At 45.5% G+C, this 18,420-nt stretch overlaps 1 protein-coding gene across 3 annotated transcripts in view; it reads right to left on the bottom strand.

Moving 5' to 3' along the window:
- Window positions 1-18,420, bottom strand: part of KIAA0930 — a 113,472-nt gene that overhangs the window by 6,922 nt on the left and 88,130 nt on the right. For all 3 annotated transcript variants that reach the window (XM_082256651.1, XM_082256652.1, XM_082256653.1), the window contains exons 6-9: window positions 17,147-17,287; window positions 8,326-8,520; window positions 2,392-2,557; window positions 565-720 (exon numbers count right to left, since the gene is read on the bottom strand). In XM_082256651.1, coding sequence (XP_082112777.1) covers window positions 565-720; window positions 2,392-2,557; window positions 8,326-8,520; window positions 17,147-17,287 — 658 coding nt within the window. The remainder of the gene's footprint in view (window positions 1-564; window positions 721-2,391; window positions 2,558-8,325; window positions 8,521-17,146; window positions 17,288-18,420) is intronic.

Below are 18,420 nucleotides of genomic sequence, written 5' to 3'. Positions count from 1 at the left end.
AGCCTCTAAAGGAGCCTCTCCCAACCTTTTACCATAAAGGAACTTCTGCTAATAGTTATTATATCAACAGCTCATATACAAAACTGTAATAAACAGTGGGAAGAATGCTTCTTACATTTGTGGTCAGTGGAAGAATCCTCCCCTACAGATAGATGGTGAACAATTTGTTGGATAGACTATTTTTGGGATATTGGTGCCCTAATAGCCTCCAATCATACAGTTATGTTCTGTTAATTTTCCCTTTCCTAGGGTGACAACCATACTGAGCAGCGTTGTCACCCTAGGAAAGAGTGTGTTGGGACTACATATGACAGGACAGGAAATATGGTAATGGAAGAATTACCAGGTTAAATTAAAAGGGAAAAAAGTAAAAAAGGAAACTAATGCAGGCACCATGTCTAAGGACAGTAAAACTATGTCTGCAATGTGATCAGTATTTGTTATTGGGTTTAGAAACCCTTTAGGTTCTGTGAAAAGTGTCATTTCAATGTTTATATCTCAGATCCAAATTATTTGAAAGAGATGAACAAGTAGTAAATAAACTTTGAATGGTCAGGGATTTACCAGACAGGATGCGCTGCAGTGGTAGGGTGACGTAGGTCAGGTGTGCATAGAGAAGGAAGTTCTCGTCAGTTCTGTTCAACTTCAGCCATGACCCCACCAATGATCTTCCCGTTCCAGAGAGTGAGCGAGACCTCAGGTTTGTTACATTGTGTAGATCTGTGGAATGATTTACAGGATGGTTATATAGAGAAGCACCTTTAGGAATGTACAGGAGTTTGGCTGCGTATTCTTTGATTAAAGTGATTTTAAACTTTCATTTTTTAAACAGTTGCAGCAGCTGATTTAATTACTTACTGAGTATGCAACGTCAACTTTTTTTTCCTTGCCTCCATCTTGGCTTCTGTTTGAGCTGGTGCCATGAATGCTGTCCCAGGTTACCGGTTTCATGGTGGCTCCTCTCTCTTGTAGCATCCTATGGAGCCACCCCTGCAGGGACAAGAGTTGTGTCTCCATACACTGTGTGCATCAATGGAAACACACAGCCCTTGGCCTAGGATGGCAAGACACCCCCCTCCCTCGCCTCTTCCTCCAAGCTAACAGACTAGCTTGGAACTGCAGTGTCCACTGTGAAGTTTCTAAAACACTAAATCAGCACTGCCACCATTCAGAGAATATCTTATTTTTTTTTTTTTGAATACTCGAATAAATGACATTACCTCTCCTTTCCATGTCATTCAATCAGAGGGCCTTGTATTTCCAGAAAAAAAAACTAAAAATACAATGCATTGTATGAATGGCAGCAGCATCAAGCAAGCAACCCCTTGAGATCAGTCGGCAGTGGGGCAGTTGCACAGAACCCAGAATATTGCAGACAATCTCTATAGAAGCATCAACTACTATAGTGACTGTCAGATTCCACAGCGGGCTCTAAGGCATGAGGTATGAATATGTACATTGCTCAAACTGGACAAATACGTGTATGCAATTAAGGTCATACTTGGAATTGAACTTTACAAGTTATGCATACCGAAAACTTTTTTTTTTTTTTGCGGTTCGCCTAACATCCTCTCTTGGAGATGGGACAGGAAGTGAAAGTAAACCTCTACGATTTGAAGGGATTTTCCCCTCATTTTTTTGGTAACAATAGCTAACAGGAGCGAATAATATCCGAAACTTACAAAAACGACTTGGTTATATAAACTTTCAAACTGCATGCCAGGTAGATGTAAAATAATGATCATAAATACATCATGAAATAGATTTATTTAAATGCAGTCCAAGTACTTGATTTTGCAATATCCTATACAACAGAGCTCAGCTGGGACAGGGAGGGGCAGGACTGGGAGCCATTCAGGTTCTGAATATGATGATCGGAGGAGAAAGAAGGGAGATGCCCTCATCAAGGTCCCACTTCTCTTTCACTATCCAGTAAGCAGGATGAGGTTATGAAAGGAAACCACAATATCCCTTCTGCAGTCTGTCACAGACAAAAGTGGTGTCACCCTTTTGGCTGTGCTGTGTGGCAGAGCTTTGTAAATCTCAAGACTGGATGAACAACCAAATCCTTGGCAGGTAAAACAGCCCCATATATGTATTTTATCTGAATTTGTGTCCTGACAGTAAGTGTACTAAAGACCAGAGAATATACAAAATTTCACAAGAGAGAAAGTCAACTTGTACATAATAATCAGGAAGTGTATTTCATTTATATATCAGGTTCTAACTCCTCCCCACTAATCAAAACAACAGTTTGGCTAGAGATGTACAAAAAAAAAAAAAAAATTGTTCGGTTTGCCATTTAGGAGGGAAATATTCCAAGCAAGCAACCCAATGCTTCCAATCAGCAGTTATGCATACAAATGGTGAAAATTGTCTTCTATGGCCTACCTCCATCGTCATCACTGTCCCGGAAAAACTCCTCACTGTCATTTGCGGAGTGTGACTTCTTCATCTCAGCTATTCTGTTCCTGGGCACTTTCCTCTTAAGGGACGGAGAAAAGAAGGACGGACGGTTGTTGCGCTCTGGAGTGGGTGGAGTGCTGAATGACGTCACCTGACAGGACAAGGAATGCAACTGATCAGCAATATAATTTACAGCAGGCCTCTGATTACAAGGTGTTAAGAGGTAAGAACTGTCAACTGGCATTGCCCACTTCTACGAATTGGACCTTTTATTTTCTCAAAGACTTGAAGAATTAAAAGGTAGAATCTGACTGGTTATTATGGATGATGCACAAAAGAACCATCGTGGATGGAGCTTATAGTACAGTTGTCACTTAGCTCATTCTGGCTTTCCTTGATAGCCTTTTTCACCTGTCTGATACTCACCTGTGCTTCCCTACCCCGCTGTTCTGCTCACCTGCCTAAGCCTTTGGAGCGGTCATGTACTTCTGGGTACAGGGAATAAACATGTTCACCCCAGAGATGTGCCATTTCATGTATTAGCAAATCATCATGGGTTGGAGGTTTCCTAGACCTGTGTAAGCTCCAACACAAAGCTCACAAAGAGCTTTCTGCTTAGGTCTGTAGCAGGTGAACAGGGCAATAAGGGAGGCTGGAGAAAGAAAAATGGATTTTTGTAAAATCTTACCGTAAAATCCTTTTCTCTTAGCTCATCGACAGACGTAGTCCTCGGTGATACACCACCTTCGGGTTATGTTACCTCCGCAGGAGCAGGACTAGACAGGAAATTAAAAAGCTCTGGTCACACCCTAGGGGCAGTCCCAGAGGGTATATCCTCTCTCTCTCTGCCTCAGCAAATCAGTTATGTGAAAAAGCAGTGCTTAGAGAATTTAACCCAACCCAACTCCAAAACAGAGGGGCGGGGACTACGTCTGTCGATGAGCTAAGAGAAAAGGATTTTACGGTAAGATTTTACAAAAATCCATTTTTCTCTAGCGCTCATCGACAGACGTAGTCCTCGGTGATACACCACCTTCGGGACGTCCCAGAGCAGTATCACAACTGAGGGGTGGGAAAATGGAAATCAAATCCCAATCTAGAAGGCCCAACCGGTGCCAACTAGAAGTTTACAATGCTCATCCTTAATGATGAGACTCAACAAAACAATTTTCAAACAGAAAAAAACCCTCGAGGTAGACCACCGGTCTCCTCAAATTGCGGCCTGCAAAACCTTGCGGCCAAATGAGGCATCCGCCGATGCCGTCACATCAATTTTATAGAATTTAGTAAAGGTATGTACCGACGACCAAGTGGCCGCCTTACATACCTGGACCACTGACGCCTGATGGCGAAAGGCCCAGGAAGTACTGAGCGCTCGAGTGGAGTGCGCCCTAACAGGGAACGGAGGACTCTGACCCTTAATAGAATAAGCCTGTACCACCGTTTGTCTAATCCATTTGGCAATGGTCGCGGCAGATGCAGGCAAACCCTTTCTGGGGCCATCCGTGATCACAAAAAGTGAATCCGTCTTACGGAATGATTCCGTAGCTTTCAGGTATACCCTGATTGCCCGAACCACATCCAAGGAATGCAACGCATGTTCCCGATGATGCTTGGGCTGAGGACACAAGGAAGGTAGTACAATATCTTCATTCAGATGAAAATCTGAAACCACCTTAGGAAGAAAAGATGGCTTAGGATGAAGTACTACCTTATCCCTATGAATCACTAGGTATGGGGACTGGCATGATAATGCAGCCAGTTCTGACACCCTGCGAGCAGAAGTAATAGCCACCAAGAAGGCCACCTTCTGGGATAAAGTAAGCAAGGGAATCTCCCTGATGTTTTCAAAGGGAGGTTTCTGTAGAACCGACAAAACCAAACTAAGATCCCAGGGCGGTAAGGGCGCGCGGACTGGAGGAGCCAGGTGCCGCACCCCCTGGATGAAATTCCGCACCAAGGATTTGGTAGCTAAAGGTTTCTGAAAGAAGATTGCTAATGCTGAAACTTGACCCTTGATGGTGCTCAAGGCTAGCTTCTGCTCAACCCCTTGTTGCAAAAAGGCCAATATTCGAGACACCGAATAGGTACGTGGAGGAAATCCTAAAGATTCGCACCACGCAATGTAAGTCTTCCATGTGTGATAATAGACTTTGCTGGAAGTCGCTTTCCTTGCTTTAATAAGGGTAGGAATGACTGAAGTAGACAAACCTCTGTCCTTCAGTACTTGGGTCTCAATGGCCAGGCCATTAAAACCAGCGACTGTAAAGCACGAAGGTAAATAGGTCCTAGAGACTACAGACACTCCCTGAGACGAAGTTCCCACGGAACGTCTGCGACTAACATGTCCAAGTCGGCCAGGCCGGCTTGAAGAGGCCAGCCTAGAATTTCTAGGACCACTGGCGCTGATAGGATCTGAACCAGGCGTCCCTAGAGCTATCTGGCCCCGACCATCCGAGAAAGTCTGGTCGTTTTCTGTTCCCACACATTTATCAGATACCTGATAGTTATCAGGAAAGGTGATCTTTTCTGGTTGAACCTCAGGGACCGAAGTCACCCGACTAGAGGCTACTTGGCCTATCTGGTCAATCAGATCCGATTCCTGTGAGGTATCGGGACTAATCTTAGGAAAAGGTAAAGGAAAAGATCTATACAGGGAACGGTAACTACCGCTTCCTGTACTTAAATGTTGGAAGGGAAGAATCGCACCGGTAGTAGTGGTAGATGCTCGATCTAATGTCCTGAATACCGGTGAAAACGTCCCCCCACCCTGAAATCGGGTGGGGGCGCACCTTCAGGCTGTGTACTCCTTTACTTCGGGTTTGGCTGGGTTGGTCCTCTGCTTGTCCGACCATCCCTTCTTGAACCCTCCTGGAGGAGTCTTGCCTTTCCCGGGAGTACCAGCCGGGCGCCCTTTATGGGCGGTAAAGAAAGGTCCTCGCTTGTTGCGAGGTCCCTTAACTTTTGCAGCCTGTGGCAAAAAAGTACTCTTGCCCCCGGTGGCATCCTTAATGATTTCATCTAGGGTGGCTCCAAATAGACGATTCCCCTGAAAAGGGAGATTGGTCAAAGTCTTTTTGGAACCTAGGTCAGCTGACCAGCATTTCAACCACAGCACACGTCTGAGGATCACTGCTAACTTAGATGCATGCCCTAACAAGGGAGTAGTGTCCAAGGCTGCGTCACAGATAAACCGTAGCCCTTGTATGATCTGTTCTATCAAATCAGATGTCTCCTGGGGAATATCTTTTCCCCTAAGATCTTGGCGTACCATTTTCGCCCATTCCGTAAGTGTCTGGGAAACTAGACCAATAACAATTACTGGTCTAAATGCTGACCCTATCAGAGAAAAGATAGTGCGGGACTCCGCTTCTATCTTTCGATCCACCGGATCCTTAAAGGACGAAGTGTCCTCCACTGGAATAACCGTGGCTTTATTCAGCCTGGAAATAGGCGGATCCACGACTGGTGGTACCGTCCATTTCTTAATGATGGATTCCTCAAACGGATAGCGTCTAGTAATACGCTTGGAAATAGTAAAGGTACGTTTAGAATGCTCCCATTCTCCTTTAATCTGATTACCAAAACATTTAGGTACAGGAAAAGCCTTCACCGTCTTGATGGGCTTATTAGTCCCAAAAGGCCTTTCTGTTTCAGTTGCCTCTGCCGGTAAAGCCTCAAGTTTTAAGGTTTCTTGCACTGCCACAACTAGTGCGTCCACCAATGCTTCTTCCTGAATTATAGCAGGAGAAGAAGCGTCCTCCTCACTGTCTGAGGGGGCTTTACCTGGGATAACAGCCCTTGCAGAGGAACCTGCAACTGCAGTGACCATCTCTGAATCAGAGTCAGAGGTGTCAGATAGTATAGGGGTAGGCGGGGGTCGCTTCCTTGACCCCCGTCCCTGACAGGCCGCCTCCACCCGAGCCACCATAGACTCCAAAATTGCTGTAAATGACTCTATACTCTGTGCACCGGCGGGTCCCGAGGCCCCCTCGAGGGAAACAGGTGGGGGAATATGTGTGGCAGGGTCCATAATAACTCCAGTTACTTCCTGGATGATATAATTCAAAAGTAAAGAAAAAACTTTTTTTTTTTTTTTTTTTTTTTTTTTTGACCCTCAGTGCCACAAAAAACCCCTTAGTGTTACCTGCTAGGGATCCCTATCGATCGAGAGAGAGAGAGATAGACCCCCAGGCTCACCACTTGATGTTCAGAGTTAAACTGCAACAGCTTACAGCGCTGTCTTAGACAAACAGGAAGTCTTTTGGCTGGCTGCCCAGGAAGAAGGGAGGCGGCTCCGCCCCTCTGCACGCCTTCCGGCGCCTCCCCCAAGCTCCACGGGGTGTAGAATCACCTCAAACATGGCCGCCCCCATGCTGGAGACACGAGGCTACGCCAAAATGGCGGCTCGTGCGATCCAGCAAAAAAAATGGCGGCGGCCTGTGCTGACTAGCGGTGTGCTGCAGGCACACAACACTCTCTCTGCATGGGGATATGGCGTGGTTGGCGGTACCGGCCCTGGCGGACCGCATGGCCGTTCGGGAGGCCTGCTAATAGCTGGAGATCTGATTTGGAAGGCAGTCTACATGTCCATGGCTTCTGACTGGTAGGTAGCTTATACTTAACCCATAAGATTCCCAGAATGCCACAGATTACATCTTTAAAACATGTATACAATAGATTGTTAGCTCCCAAACCAAGCCTCCTGGCTTTTTGCACACATAAAATCACACTCAAAGTAGGAGGATTTGTGACATGTTATAGGATAGAAAGAACTCTTTCTTACCATACAGAGAGGGGCCCGCGTTCACCACAAAACCCGTCAGGGAAAAAGGGGGAACATACTACTCACCATACCGGAACCAGGCGGGCACCAACTCCTGACAGTACCCCTCTCCACCGGAGCGGGAGGGCTGTCGACCGATACAGACGCCGTGACTCATGGTCTTTGGCGTTTCAGCGAGACGTTTAACTCGCGGGTTCAGTCCTTTTAATGGGACTTTGTCGCGGCCGACCCAGCGCGGAGCTATGGCCTGCACGCGCTCGTAGGCTGAACTGGGGTGACCACCGGATCTCGACATCCAGCCCGTCGCCCAGTTCAGCTTTCTTGCTTGAAGATCTCACAGGAACACTGGAGAAAAAAAGCTGTCTAAAAATCCTTTTAGAAAAAAATTCTTGCCAGGACCTAAGATCCCAGCAAGGTATCTAGGTCCTTACTCCTAACTAGACAGAAAATAACTGATTTGCTGAGGCAGAGAGAGAGAGGATATACCCTCTGGGACTGCCCCTAGGGTGTGGCCAGAGCTTTTTAATTTCCTGTCTAGTCCTGCTCCTGCGGAGGTAACATAACCCGAAGGTGGTGTATCACCGAGGACTACGTCTGTCGATGAGCGCTAGAGAAAGTATTAGTATTAGTAGAAGAGGAGGATATGGGCTATTCGTGACATTCTGTCACTTTACTTAAAAGGTAAAAGTGTCTGGCTCGCTTTCATGTAAATAAAGATAAAAACAGGCCATACTTCAAAAATCTTTATTCGGTTTATTTACAATTACGTGTGCTCATCAAGAGTGTCCTAAGGTACAAAATGGATTACCAGGACATATATATGAACCGGTGACTATCAGTTCCTAAACTTGCCTCAGTGTGTAGGTCACAGTCAGGTGTTCTGTACCAATCATAGCACAGAGATTGGACAAAGTATTATGAAAACCCAAATGACCAATGATACTGCAACTCTTCATATGTGTGAAATACCATTGAGCTAATCATAGCAGTAGTTTCACTACAGCAGACCTTGGATCTTGTGGTCAAGAAGTATACTACAATCAATAATGTATCATACATCTGCTGTGAAAGTTTACTTCTTTTGCACGGGTCTCCCATCTGCCCCACGATGTACAGACTGCTCTAATACTCACTCTTTCATGCAGTGGTGACCCCGGGTTGGAGTCATCCTCTGTACCGTACGGCGACGTGTCTCCTGTGGACACCCTGCTCACTGCCATTTCCGCGTGACCTTTGCCTTGCGGTCCCTTCATCCGCACAAACTCCATGTTGTTATATTTGTAGAAGCCAAAGGACATCTTTTGAGCCATTTTGGCCGCCATGCTGACCTGTGAGAAACAGATAATGAGACCAGTCAACAGGCTAATAAAACACAGCAGTCCTCCTGCAGTTTTAACAAGCCTGTCCATGTCAAACTGCTACAAAGAATCCTTCTAATGACAGATCTAAGAGCTGCCTTTTGCTACCTGTACTGCTCTGACATCAGAGCTCTCAATGGGGAAAAACATGCTATACTGATATGGACTGGGTGTTGAGAAGGAAAGGATGCCACATCTCTGATGAAAATTAAAATGATCAATCTACACAGGGCTGAATTCAAAGATACCCTGAGAATCAAAGTGTAAAAATTTGGATTTTTGACTTACCTTAAAATCGGTTTCTCTGATGTTCATTGATGGACACAGCTCCTGGGATTCATAACCATTGGGTTATATTGTTCCCTACAGGAGTAGGACACTAGGCAGAAAAGGATTCTGGCTACACCCAGGAAATATACTCCCTCTGCCTGCTAAAGCCACTCAGTTTTGTTACAAGCAGTGTCAGGAGAATAATAACTCCACAGAGGGGTGGGTGTTGTGTCCGTCAATGACCATCAATTGGATTTTACGGTAAGTCAAAAATCCCATTTTCTCTTTCGTTCACTGACGGACACAGCTCCTGGTATTCATAACCATTGGGACGTTCCAAAGCCATGTTAAAAATATGAGGGGTGGGACAAACCAAAAAAAATAAAAAAATTCCCAAGGCTAAACATTAGCCAACAGGAGCTCAACCAAACAATTGGAGCCCATCTGAAAAAAAATTTACACCCTTTAAGAGAATCAGGTCCTTTTAACAGCAAAATAAAAACAAGTGCAGTGCTAGTATATAAAGGACATACACTCAATATTTTGTTATTTATGATGAGTGTGCCCATAACACAAACAAACTGGAAAATGAATGTCCAATCTTTTATGATAGTCCGTAATCCACAGTGAAAAAAACTATACAGGGAGTGCAGAATCATTAGGCAAATGAGTATTTTGACCACATCATCCTCTTTATGCATGTTGTCTTAAGGCCCGTACACACGCACCGATCGTCGGCAGACAAGCGTCGGCCGACGAACGATCTGCCGATTGTACGCTTGTTAGTATGATGCCTCCGACAGCCGTCAGCGCACATTCTGCCGACAAGAATCTGTCATGCAAGCATTAAAATTTTTGTATGCCGACACCAGTGTGGCCGATTGTTCGCCAGTCAATACAGAATTCGGCCGACAGACCGCAGATTTGCAAGACTGGGCATGCTCAGAAAAGAAAAAACACAGGGAAAGTTAACCATTACATGACATCACTTCTGCAGTCGGCTGTAGTCGGTGGACAAAATTCTTGTGCTGTCTTTGCACTTTTCAACAGACACCGACAGCCCGGGGACAAAAGACGGCCGATCGTTCGCCGACGATCGGTACGTGTGTACGGGGCTTTACTCCAAGCTGTATAGGCTCGAAAGCCTACCACCAATTAAGCATATTAGGTGATGTGCATCTCTGTAATGAGTAGGGGTGTGGTCTAATGACATCAACACCCTATATCAGGTGTGCATAATTATTAGGCAACTTCCTTTCCTTGGGCAAAATGGGTCAAAAGAAGGACTTGACAGGCTCAGAAAAGTCAAAAATAGTGAGATATCTTGCAGAGGGATGCAGCACTCTTAAAATTCCAAAGCTTCTGAAGCGTGATCATCGAACAATCAAGCATTTCATTCAAAATAGTCAACAGGGTCGCAAGAAGCGTGTGGAAAAACCAAGGCGCATAATAACAGCCCATGAACTGAGAAAAGTCAAGCGAGCAGCTGCCAAGATGCCACTTGCCACCAGTTTGGCCATATTTCAGAGCTGCAACATCACTGGAGTGCCCAAAAGCACAAGGTGTGCAATACTCAGAGACATGGCCAAGGTAAGAAAGGCTGAAAGACGACCACCACTGAACAAGACACACAAGCTGAAACGTCAAGACTGGGCCAAGAAATATCTCAAGACTGATTTTTCAAAGGTTTTATGGACTGATGAAATGAGAGTGAGTCTTGATGGGCCAGATGGATGGGCCCGTGGCTGGATTGGTAAAGGGCAGAGAGCTCCAGTCCGACTCAGACGCCAGCAAGGTGGAGGTGGAGTACTGGTTTGGGCTGGTATCATCAAAGATGAGCTTGTGGGGCCTTTTCGGGTTGAGGATGGAGTCAAGCTCAACTCCCAGTCCTACTGCCAGTTTCTGGAAGACACCTTCTTCAAGCAGTGGTACAGGAAGAAGTCTGCATCCTTCAAGAAAAACATGATTTTCATGCAGGACAATGCTCCATCACACGCGTCCAAGTACTCCACAGCGTGGCTGGCAAGAAAGGGTATAAAAGAAGAAAAGCTAATGACATGGCCTCCTTGTTCACCTGATCTGAACCCCATTGAGAACCTGTGGTCCATCATCAAATGTGAGATTTACAAGGAGGGAAAACAGTACACCTCTCTGAACAGTGTCTGGGAGGCTGTGGTTGCTGCTGCACGCAATGTTGATGGTGAACAGATCAAAACACTGACAGAATCCATGGATGGCAGGCTTTTGAGTGTCCTTGCAAAGAAAGGTGGCTATATTGGTCACTGATTTGTTTTTGTTTTTGAATGTCAGAAATGTATATTTGTGAATGTTGAGATGTTATATTGGTTTCACTGGTAAAAATAAATAATTGAAATGGGTATACTGTATATTTGATTTTTGTTAAGTTGCCTAATAATTATGCACAGTAATAGTCACCTGCACACACAGATATCCCCCTAAAATAGCTAAAACTAAAAACAAACTAAAAACTACTTCCAAAAATAGTCAGCTTTGATATTGAGTTTTTTGGGTTCATTGAAAACATGGTTGTTCAATAATAAAATTAATCCTCAAAAATACTCATTTGCCTAACAATTCTGCACTCCCTGTAATGTGTAGGTGTCAGTACGCACACCAAAAATGCAGTGTAAACAACGAGTTCAGAAAAAACGGTGACTGTTGCAATCAGTGACCGTGCTTCTCCACCGACATATGTATATGCTCACCAGATATCCTGAGAACATGGACCTCGTTTACAATCCCATCAGGAACTGGAAAACCCCTTTGTGGTGCAGGGACATCCTCTCAGCCACAGAGTTGTGGACTTGCGAAATAAATGCTCATTAAATGGGGCCAAAAAACCTTATATAGTGTAGTATTATTTTAAAAAAATGAAAGTAATAAAAACGTATATGTCAAAGCAGGCAATGGCCAATGACTTATATCAGATAGACCGCCCTTACACAGCAGGAATATGGCGGTCGGACGCCAGCGTGTAGGCCTCCCTCTTAACAGTAGCCTGCAAAACTTTGCAGCCAAAAAGAAGCATCCGCAGATGCCAACACATCCACATTATAAAACTATATAAAAGTGTGCACCGACAACCAGGTGGCCGCCCTGCAAAACTACATCACTGACGCCTGATGATAGAAAGCCCAGGAGGCACTAAGCACCCTAGTAGAGTGCTCCTCGACAAGGAAAGGAGGAACCTGACCCCTAAAGAAATAGGCCTGAACTACTGTCTGTCTCATCCTTCTGGAAATAGTCGCAGAGGAAGCAGACAACCCTTTTCGAGGTCTGTTTCGTGATCACAGAGTCTGCTTCCTGAAAGACTCCATAGCTGCCAGGTACACCCTTATTTCCTGGACCACATCCAAGGCATGCAAGGCAATTTCCTTCAGATGTTTAGGACCCGGGACACAGGGAAGGCAACACAATGTCTTCATTCAAAATAAAAATCAGAGACAACCTATGGAAGGAAAGACGGACAGGGGCGAAGAACCACCTTATCCCTGTGAATCACCAGATAGGATGAACGACAGGATAAACACCACCAGTTCCAACACCCTGCACGCAAAGGTGATAGCCACCAAAAAGGCCACCTTATGGGGACAGTGTAAGCAGGGGAATCTCCCGAATATTTTCAAAAGGAGGCTTTTGTAGAGCTGAAAGCACCAAATTAAGATCCCAAGGCGGCAACGGAGGCCGCACTGGAGGGACCAAATGTCGGACACCCTGAAGAAAGGTACACCCCCCAGGGAGTGTGTGGCCAAAAGTCGTTGGAAGATGACCGCCAAAGCCGAACACCTGGCCCTTGATGGTACTCAATGTCAACTTCTGTTCACCCCCCCTCGTTGAAGAAAGGTCACGATCCGAGCCACTGAGAGAGCCTCACCACACGCAATGTATGTCTTCCACGTACGATGGTAGATCTTCCAAGAAGTCAATTTCCTATCTTTCAACAGTGTAGAAATCACAGAATCAGATAAACTTCTATCCTTCAGGACCTGGTGTTCAACAGCCTAGTGGTCAAAGCCAGCAACTGTAAAGCATGAAAAAGATCGGTCCTTGGGACAGCAGATCCTCCCTGAGAGGAAGCTTCCAAGGAACGTCAGTGACCAGCCACACCAGATCGGAGTACCAAGCCCGACGAGGCCAGTCCGGAGCCACTAAGATGACTGGAATCCCTTTTGCCTCGATCCTGCGTGGAAGTCTTGGCAGAAGCTTGAGAGGAGGGAAGGCATAAATCTGATGATACTGACCCCACAGGGCCACCAGCGTGTCTGTAGCGTCCAACACAGGATCCCATAACCGAGCCACAAACCTCTACACCTTTCTGTTGAGCTGAAATGCCAACAGATCCACCTCCGGAATGCCCCACCAGAGACACAACTAATGAAACACCTCCAGCTGAAGGGACCACTCCCCTTGGCAGAAGCTTGAGAGGAGGGAAGGCGTAAATCAGATGAAACTGACCCCACGGGGCCACCAGCGTGTCTGTGGCATCCACCAGAGGATCCCTGTCTGTCAAAATAGGAGGAGAAAGGGAACACCTTTTCTGCTCTGGACGGTTTATGAATGCCAAAGGTGACCTGTGCCTCCGCTGCAGCTTCAGTTACATCCTCCATCTTTAAGGTTCCACACACAGCTACAATCGTGCGTCCACCAGCGCATTTTCATACGCGGTTGAAAAAGTGGAGGAATTCCTCTTCTCTAATCCCCCTCTGCTGTACACATTTCCAGGGATTGAAACTGGCAGGCAGATTACCTCAGTCGGCAGGCGTTGGACAAAGGGGATTGGGGTCCTTTCACCTGGAGGCGTTTCATTAGTTGCGTCTCCGGTGGGTCATTCTGGAGGTTGAGCTGTTGCCGTCTCTCGGCTCAACAGAAAGGTGCAGAGTTTTGTGGCTCGGTCGCAGGGATCCTCTGGTGGATGCCACAGAGGCACTGGTGGCCCCGTGGGGTCAGTATCGTCTGATTTACGCCTCCCCTCCTCTCAAGCTTCTGCCAAGATGCCTATGCAGGATCGAGGCTCCGGACTGGCCTCATCGGGCTTGGTACTCCGATCCAGTGTGGCTGGTTGCTGACATTCCTTGGAAGCTTCCTTTCAGGGAGGATCTGCTGTCCAAAGGACCGATCTTCTATCCTGCTTTACAGTCACTGGCTTTGACCACTAGGTTGTTGAATGCCAGGTGCTGAAAGATAGAGGTTTATCTGATTCTGTGATTCCTACACTGTTGAAAGACAGGAAAATCGACTTCTAGGAAGATCTACCATCGTATGTGGAAGACATACATTGCGTGGGGTGAGTCTCTTGGGGTTCATACTCGCTCTCAGTGGCTCGGATCGGGACCTTCCTTAAAACGGGGCCTTGAATATCCTCAAGGGCCAGGTGTGGGCTTTGGCGGTCATTTTCCAATGACTTTTGGCCACACACTCCCTGGTGCGTACCTTTCTTCAGGGTGTCCGACATTTGGTGCCTCCAGTGCGGGCTCCGTTGCCACCTTGGGATCTCAAGAACCCCCATCTCTACAGCACTCCACTAATCAGATCTATATGGTAGAGTGGCCACACAGAAAACCACTCCTCAAATACATGACAGCCCGCCTGGAGTTTACCAAAAGGCACACGTCCTGTCTGGAGGAAACCAGGCACTGCTTATCACCTGGCCAATAACATCCCTACAGTGAAGCATAGCGGTGGGATGTTTGTCAGCAGCAGGAACTTGAAAGACTAGTCAGGATCGAGGGAAAGATGAACGCAGCAATGAACAGAGACATCCTTGATGAAAACCTGCTCCGGAGCACTCAAACTCAGTCTGGGGCGAAGGTTTATCTTCCAACAGGACAATGACCATAAGCACCCAGCCAATATAACAAAAGGAGTGGCTACAGGATAACTCTGAATGTCCTTGAGTGGCCCAGCCAGAGCCCAGACTTGAACCAGATTGAACATCTCTGGAGAGATCTGAAAATGGCTGTGCACCAACGCTCCCAATCCAAGCTGATGGAGCTTGAGAGGTCCTGCAAAGAAGAATGGGAGAAACTGCCCACAAATAGGTGTGCCAAGCTTGAAGCCATGGATGGATATGGCGTAACGTGTAGAGGTACCAAGCGGTGGGCAGGTTTGAGGTTACAATTGTGATCATCCTGGATTTGTGAATGCTAAAGCGGCTTTTTAATTTAATAAATGTGAGTTTAATGGTTGAAGCTGGGATTTGTTTTATTGCTTCTTGAACTTGTGGGTACTGCACAATTGGAGATTCTCCATTTTATCTCTACATGTACCCATTTGGAGTAATATCTATTAATGAGGAGTGACTCAGAGACCAGACAGGTGTATATAACCTATTATTGCCTGAAACCCCTAGTAGGTTAATCGTGGAGGTGAGCAGACACTTCACCTGGTGATTGCAGCACGGAATTCAAAGAGTGAACATACACGGAACGATTTCACCATTGCACCTTTGGTAGAAATTTCTCTGGACTTTGGAGTGCTTCTTTATTTTGTTAATACTCTAGGATACATTTTTCACTTGCACTTTATTTAATCAGAGACAAGGTCTCTGCACCATTGTTGCACTTTAAGAGGTGTTTTATGCTTTGTATTGCACTTTATATATCATTTATTTATTTTTCTATTACATGTTATGATATATATTTTTATTATGATCACTATTTTAAGCAGCGCTATCACATATATTTTTTAATTTGTGCACCAAAGGTCCCCATCCAAGCTGATGGCGCTTGAGAGGTCCAGCAAAGAAGAATGGGCGAAACTGCCCAAAAATAAGTTTGTGCCTTTTATATCTCCCTGGAGTTCAGCTATACAAGGTCATCAACTGTGCTGTGTTTGTACACTCTCCCAATGTTTGTGCTGGTTTTTCCCTAGTTTCCTCCCAACATCCAAAAGCATAGTGGAAGGGCGTATGTGTTCAGTAAGGACACGTAAGCTACTAGGGGGGCAGGGACTCAAGGGAAGGGTTCAGTGTAATCTGTAAATCATTGTGTCAGATGCAATAAAGCCCAACTCTAGCCAACTTTTCTTTTTAGTTCAGAGTAAAGTTCTGAAGAATTTTTATCAATGAGTGGGAAGCCACTGGGGAGGTTGCTTTTCTATAATTTTTTTTATTCAGAATAGAAAAAGTACAAATACAAGAGGAAATAGATGACAAGATTTCAAGTAGTGCAAAGTAACATTTAAAGTATAACAAAGGCCCCTCTCACACTTATGCAACCTAAAAGTCGCCTGATTTTGACTGGACTTGAAAAAATGCCTATGTCTATAGACCTCAAAACGCATTAAAATCGGCCCAAAGTAGTGCAGGTACTACTTTGAAGACGTTGCGACTTGAAGTTGTACAGATCTAAACGGTACTCATTGGAAATCATGGAGTACGACTTGTCCTGCGATTTGGGACTGCAAAGTCGCATGACAAGTCACACAAGTGTTAAAGGGGACTAAAGGCAAAACTTTTTTAGTATTGGATAGAGTGGAGAGGGATTAGAATGCCTGTCAGTCTTTATTACTGTCTGTGCTCCTGTTAGGGAGATTCCCCCTCTCTATCTGTCCTGTTTACTATTATCCTTGAAAGTAAAAGGAAATCCCAAATTTTGGGTTGTCTCCATAAAAGTAATTGAGGGGATATCTTCCAATGGGGACACTATTTCTGGGGGTCCCCAAGGGTTTCCCCTAATTTGCAGGGATTTTCTCTCAATTCCTGTTTGGCTATGGGGCAGGAAATAAAGTGACATCTCTGCAATGGAACACAGACGGCAAAAAAAAAAAAATCTAACAAAAAAATCCCCCCCAAAAAAAAAAAGAAAAAATAAGTTTTGCCTATAGTTCTACTTTAAGTTAAACTTTGTATCCAATGCCTCAAAAATAGATCAATCAATAACCAGGTTCAAAGATTATGGTAAAATATAAAGGAAACAAGGGGTCCAATATCATAAGCATCTGGCAATATTCGGGTCACTGGGGAGGTTTTCCCTTACTTCCTGTACCTGTGTCAACAGTAAAAGAAATGAGTGGAGTTGTTGTCACCAGGACAGGAAGGCACAGCCAAAGGCTGAAGCCCCAGGATTAGAAATAAAGTATTTTTGTCACAGTCTGCCTCCTTATTGGAGTGATTTCCCATCAAATCCTGTCCTGAAAAGAAAGTGAAAAGTTTCCACAACAGACACAGACTGCAAATAAAAATGTGACACTAGTTTAAAGAAATAGTATAGCACATGCAAGCCATCATTTCTCGGTTATTCTCTATGAATGGACCAGGTGAATGCTTGCCAGTACACTGCTGAAATGCAAGGATCACAACACCTACCCGATTATCATACACTTTCTTCAGTGCTTCATAGCGGATGGAGCCCTGGAAAATGACCCCTTGAAACGTGTTTGTTTTGTCACGGGCTACAAGCTCAACACACACCATTTCTCCTTCTCCCACGGTCATGTCGCTGAACACCTACAACACAAAATTAGGCAAAACAGTGATGCAAACCCACTCCAGGTCTCTGTACTTCCAGCAATCCCAGGTGCCAGCACATCACTCAGCTCATCCCAACGATAAGATTCCATATTAAGAAACTTGTAAGCCAAACACCATGCTGTGATCCTGTGCTAAACTTTTTAACCAAGGGCAATGTTAGACTAGTAATCCTGAGGCTGACGATGACTTGCCCATAGCAAAAAGGGCAGTAAAATACTCACCTGCTTTATATGCAGGAGGCGGTTTCATTTTAAGGTTTTTTTGTAGAACAACTGAATCATTAGTGGGCACTTTCGATATGGGGCTGGAGTTAAAATATTTGTTAATATTTTTTAATAAAAAAATAAAGTCATACTTACCTGCTCTGTGCAGCGGTATTGCAGAGTGGTCCCTTACCTCCTTTTCTAGAGTCCCCCGCTGGCACTCTCCACTTCTTCATATGAGTGCCCCCTCTGTATTCTGAGGGAGCGCCTGTGAGGCTGCACTTCTTAGTTAGGCTGTGCGCATCCATAGTCACACACAGAGCACCCAGTCATTCCCTCCTACTCCTTCCTCACAGGATTTGATTGACAGCAGCCTGCTGCGGCTTGTGTCTCCTGCTGCTGCTTGGGTCTCCTGTGACAGCACTGGATCGGTTATGGGAGACAAGTGTTTGGAACAGGGGGAAAACAGGTAATGGGGTTTAAACTTTAGAACCACTTTAACAAGAATAACTGTACTGAGAGCACAATGGAGGCCACCACTGCTGATCTCATTGTAAAAGAGGCAGTCTCTGACCCCAATACACTCAATCGCTGGCCTGGAACAAACATGCAGTTAGTGAAATCAGCTGAACTAACTTCAGGTCACTATAGGCGCTTTTCCACTGCATGGTACGGCTCGGTTTGGCGCTTTTCCACTGCATGGTATGGCTCGGTTTGGCGCTTTTCCACTGCATGGTATGGCTCAGTTTGGCGCTTTTCCACTGCATGGTATGGCTTAGTTTGGCGCTTTTCCACTGCATGGTACGTGTTAGAACAGTTCGGTACGGTTTGGTACAGCGGTGCTTTTCCACTACATGGTACGGCTCTGTACGGCTCGCTTAAACAGTACCACCTCGGTTGGGGTTC

The sequence above is a fragment of the Pelophylax lessonae genome (assembly GCF_965119305.1).
Source record: "Pelophylax lessonae genome assembly, chromosome: 4".
NCBI lineage: Eukaryota > Metazoa > Chordata > Amphibia > Anura > Ranidae > Pelophylax > Pelophylax lessonae.
Note: the sequence above shows the minus strand (reverse complement) of the source record. Positions and strands in the feature narration are given on the sequence as shown.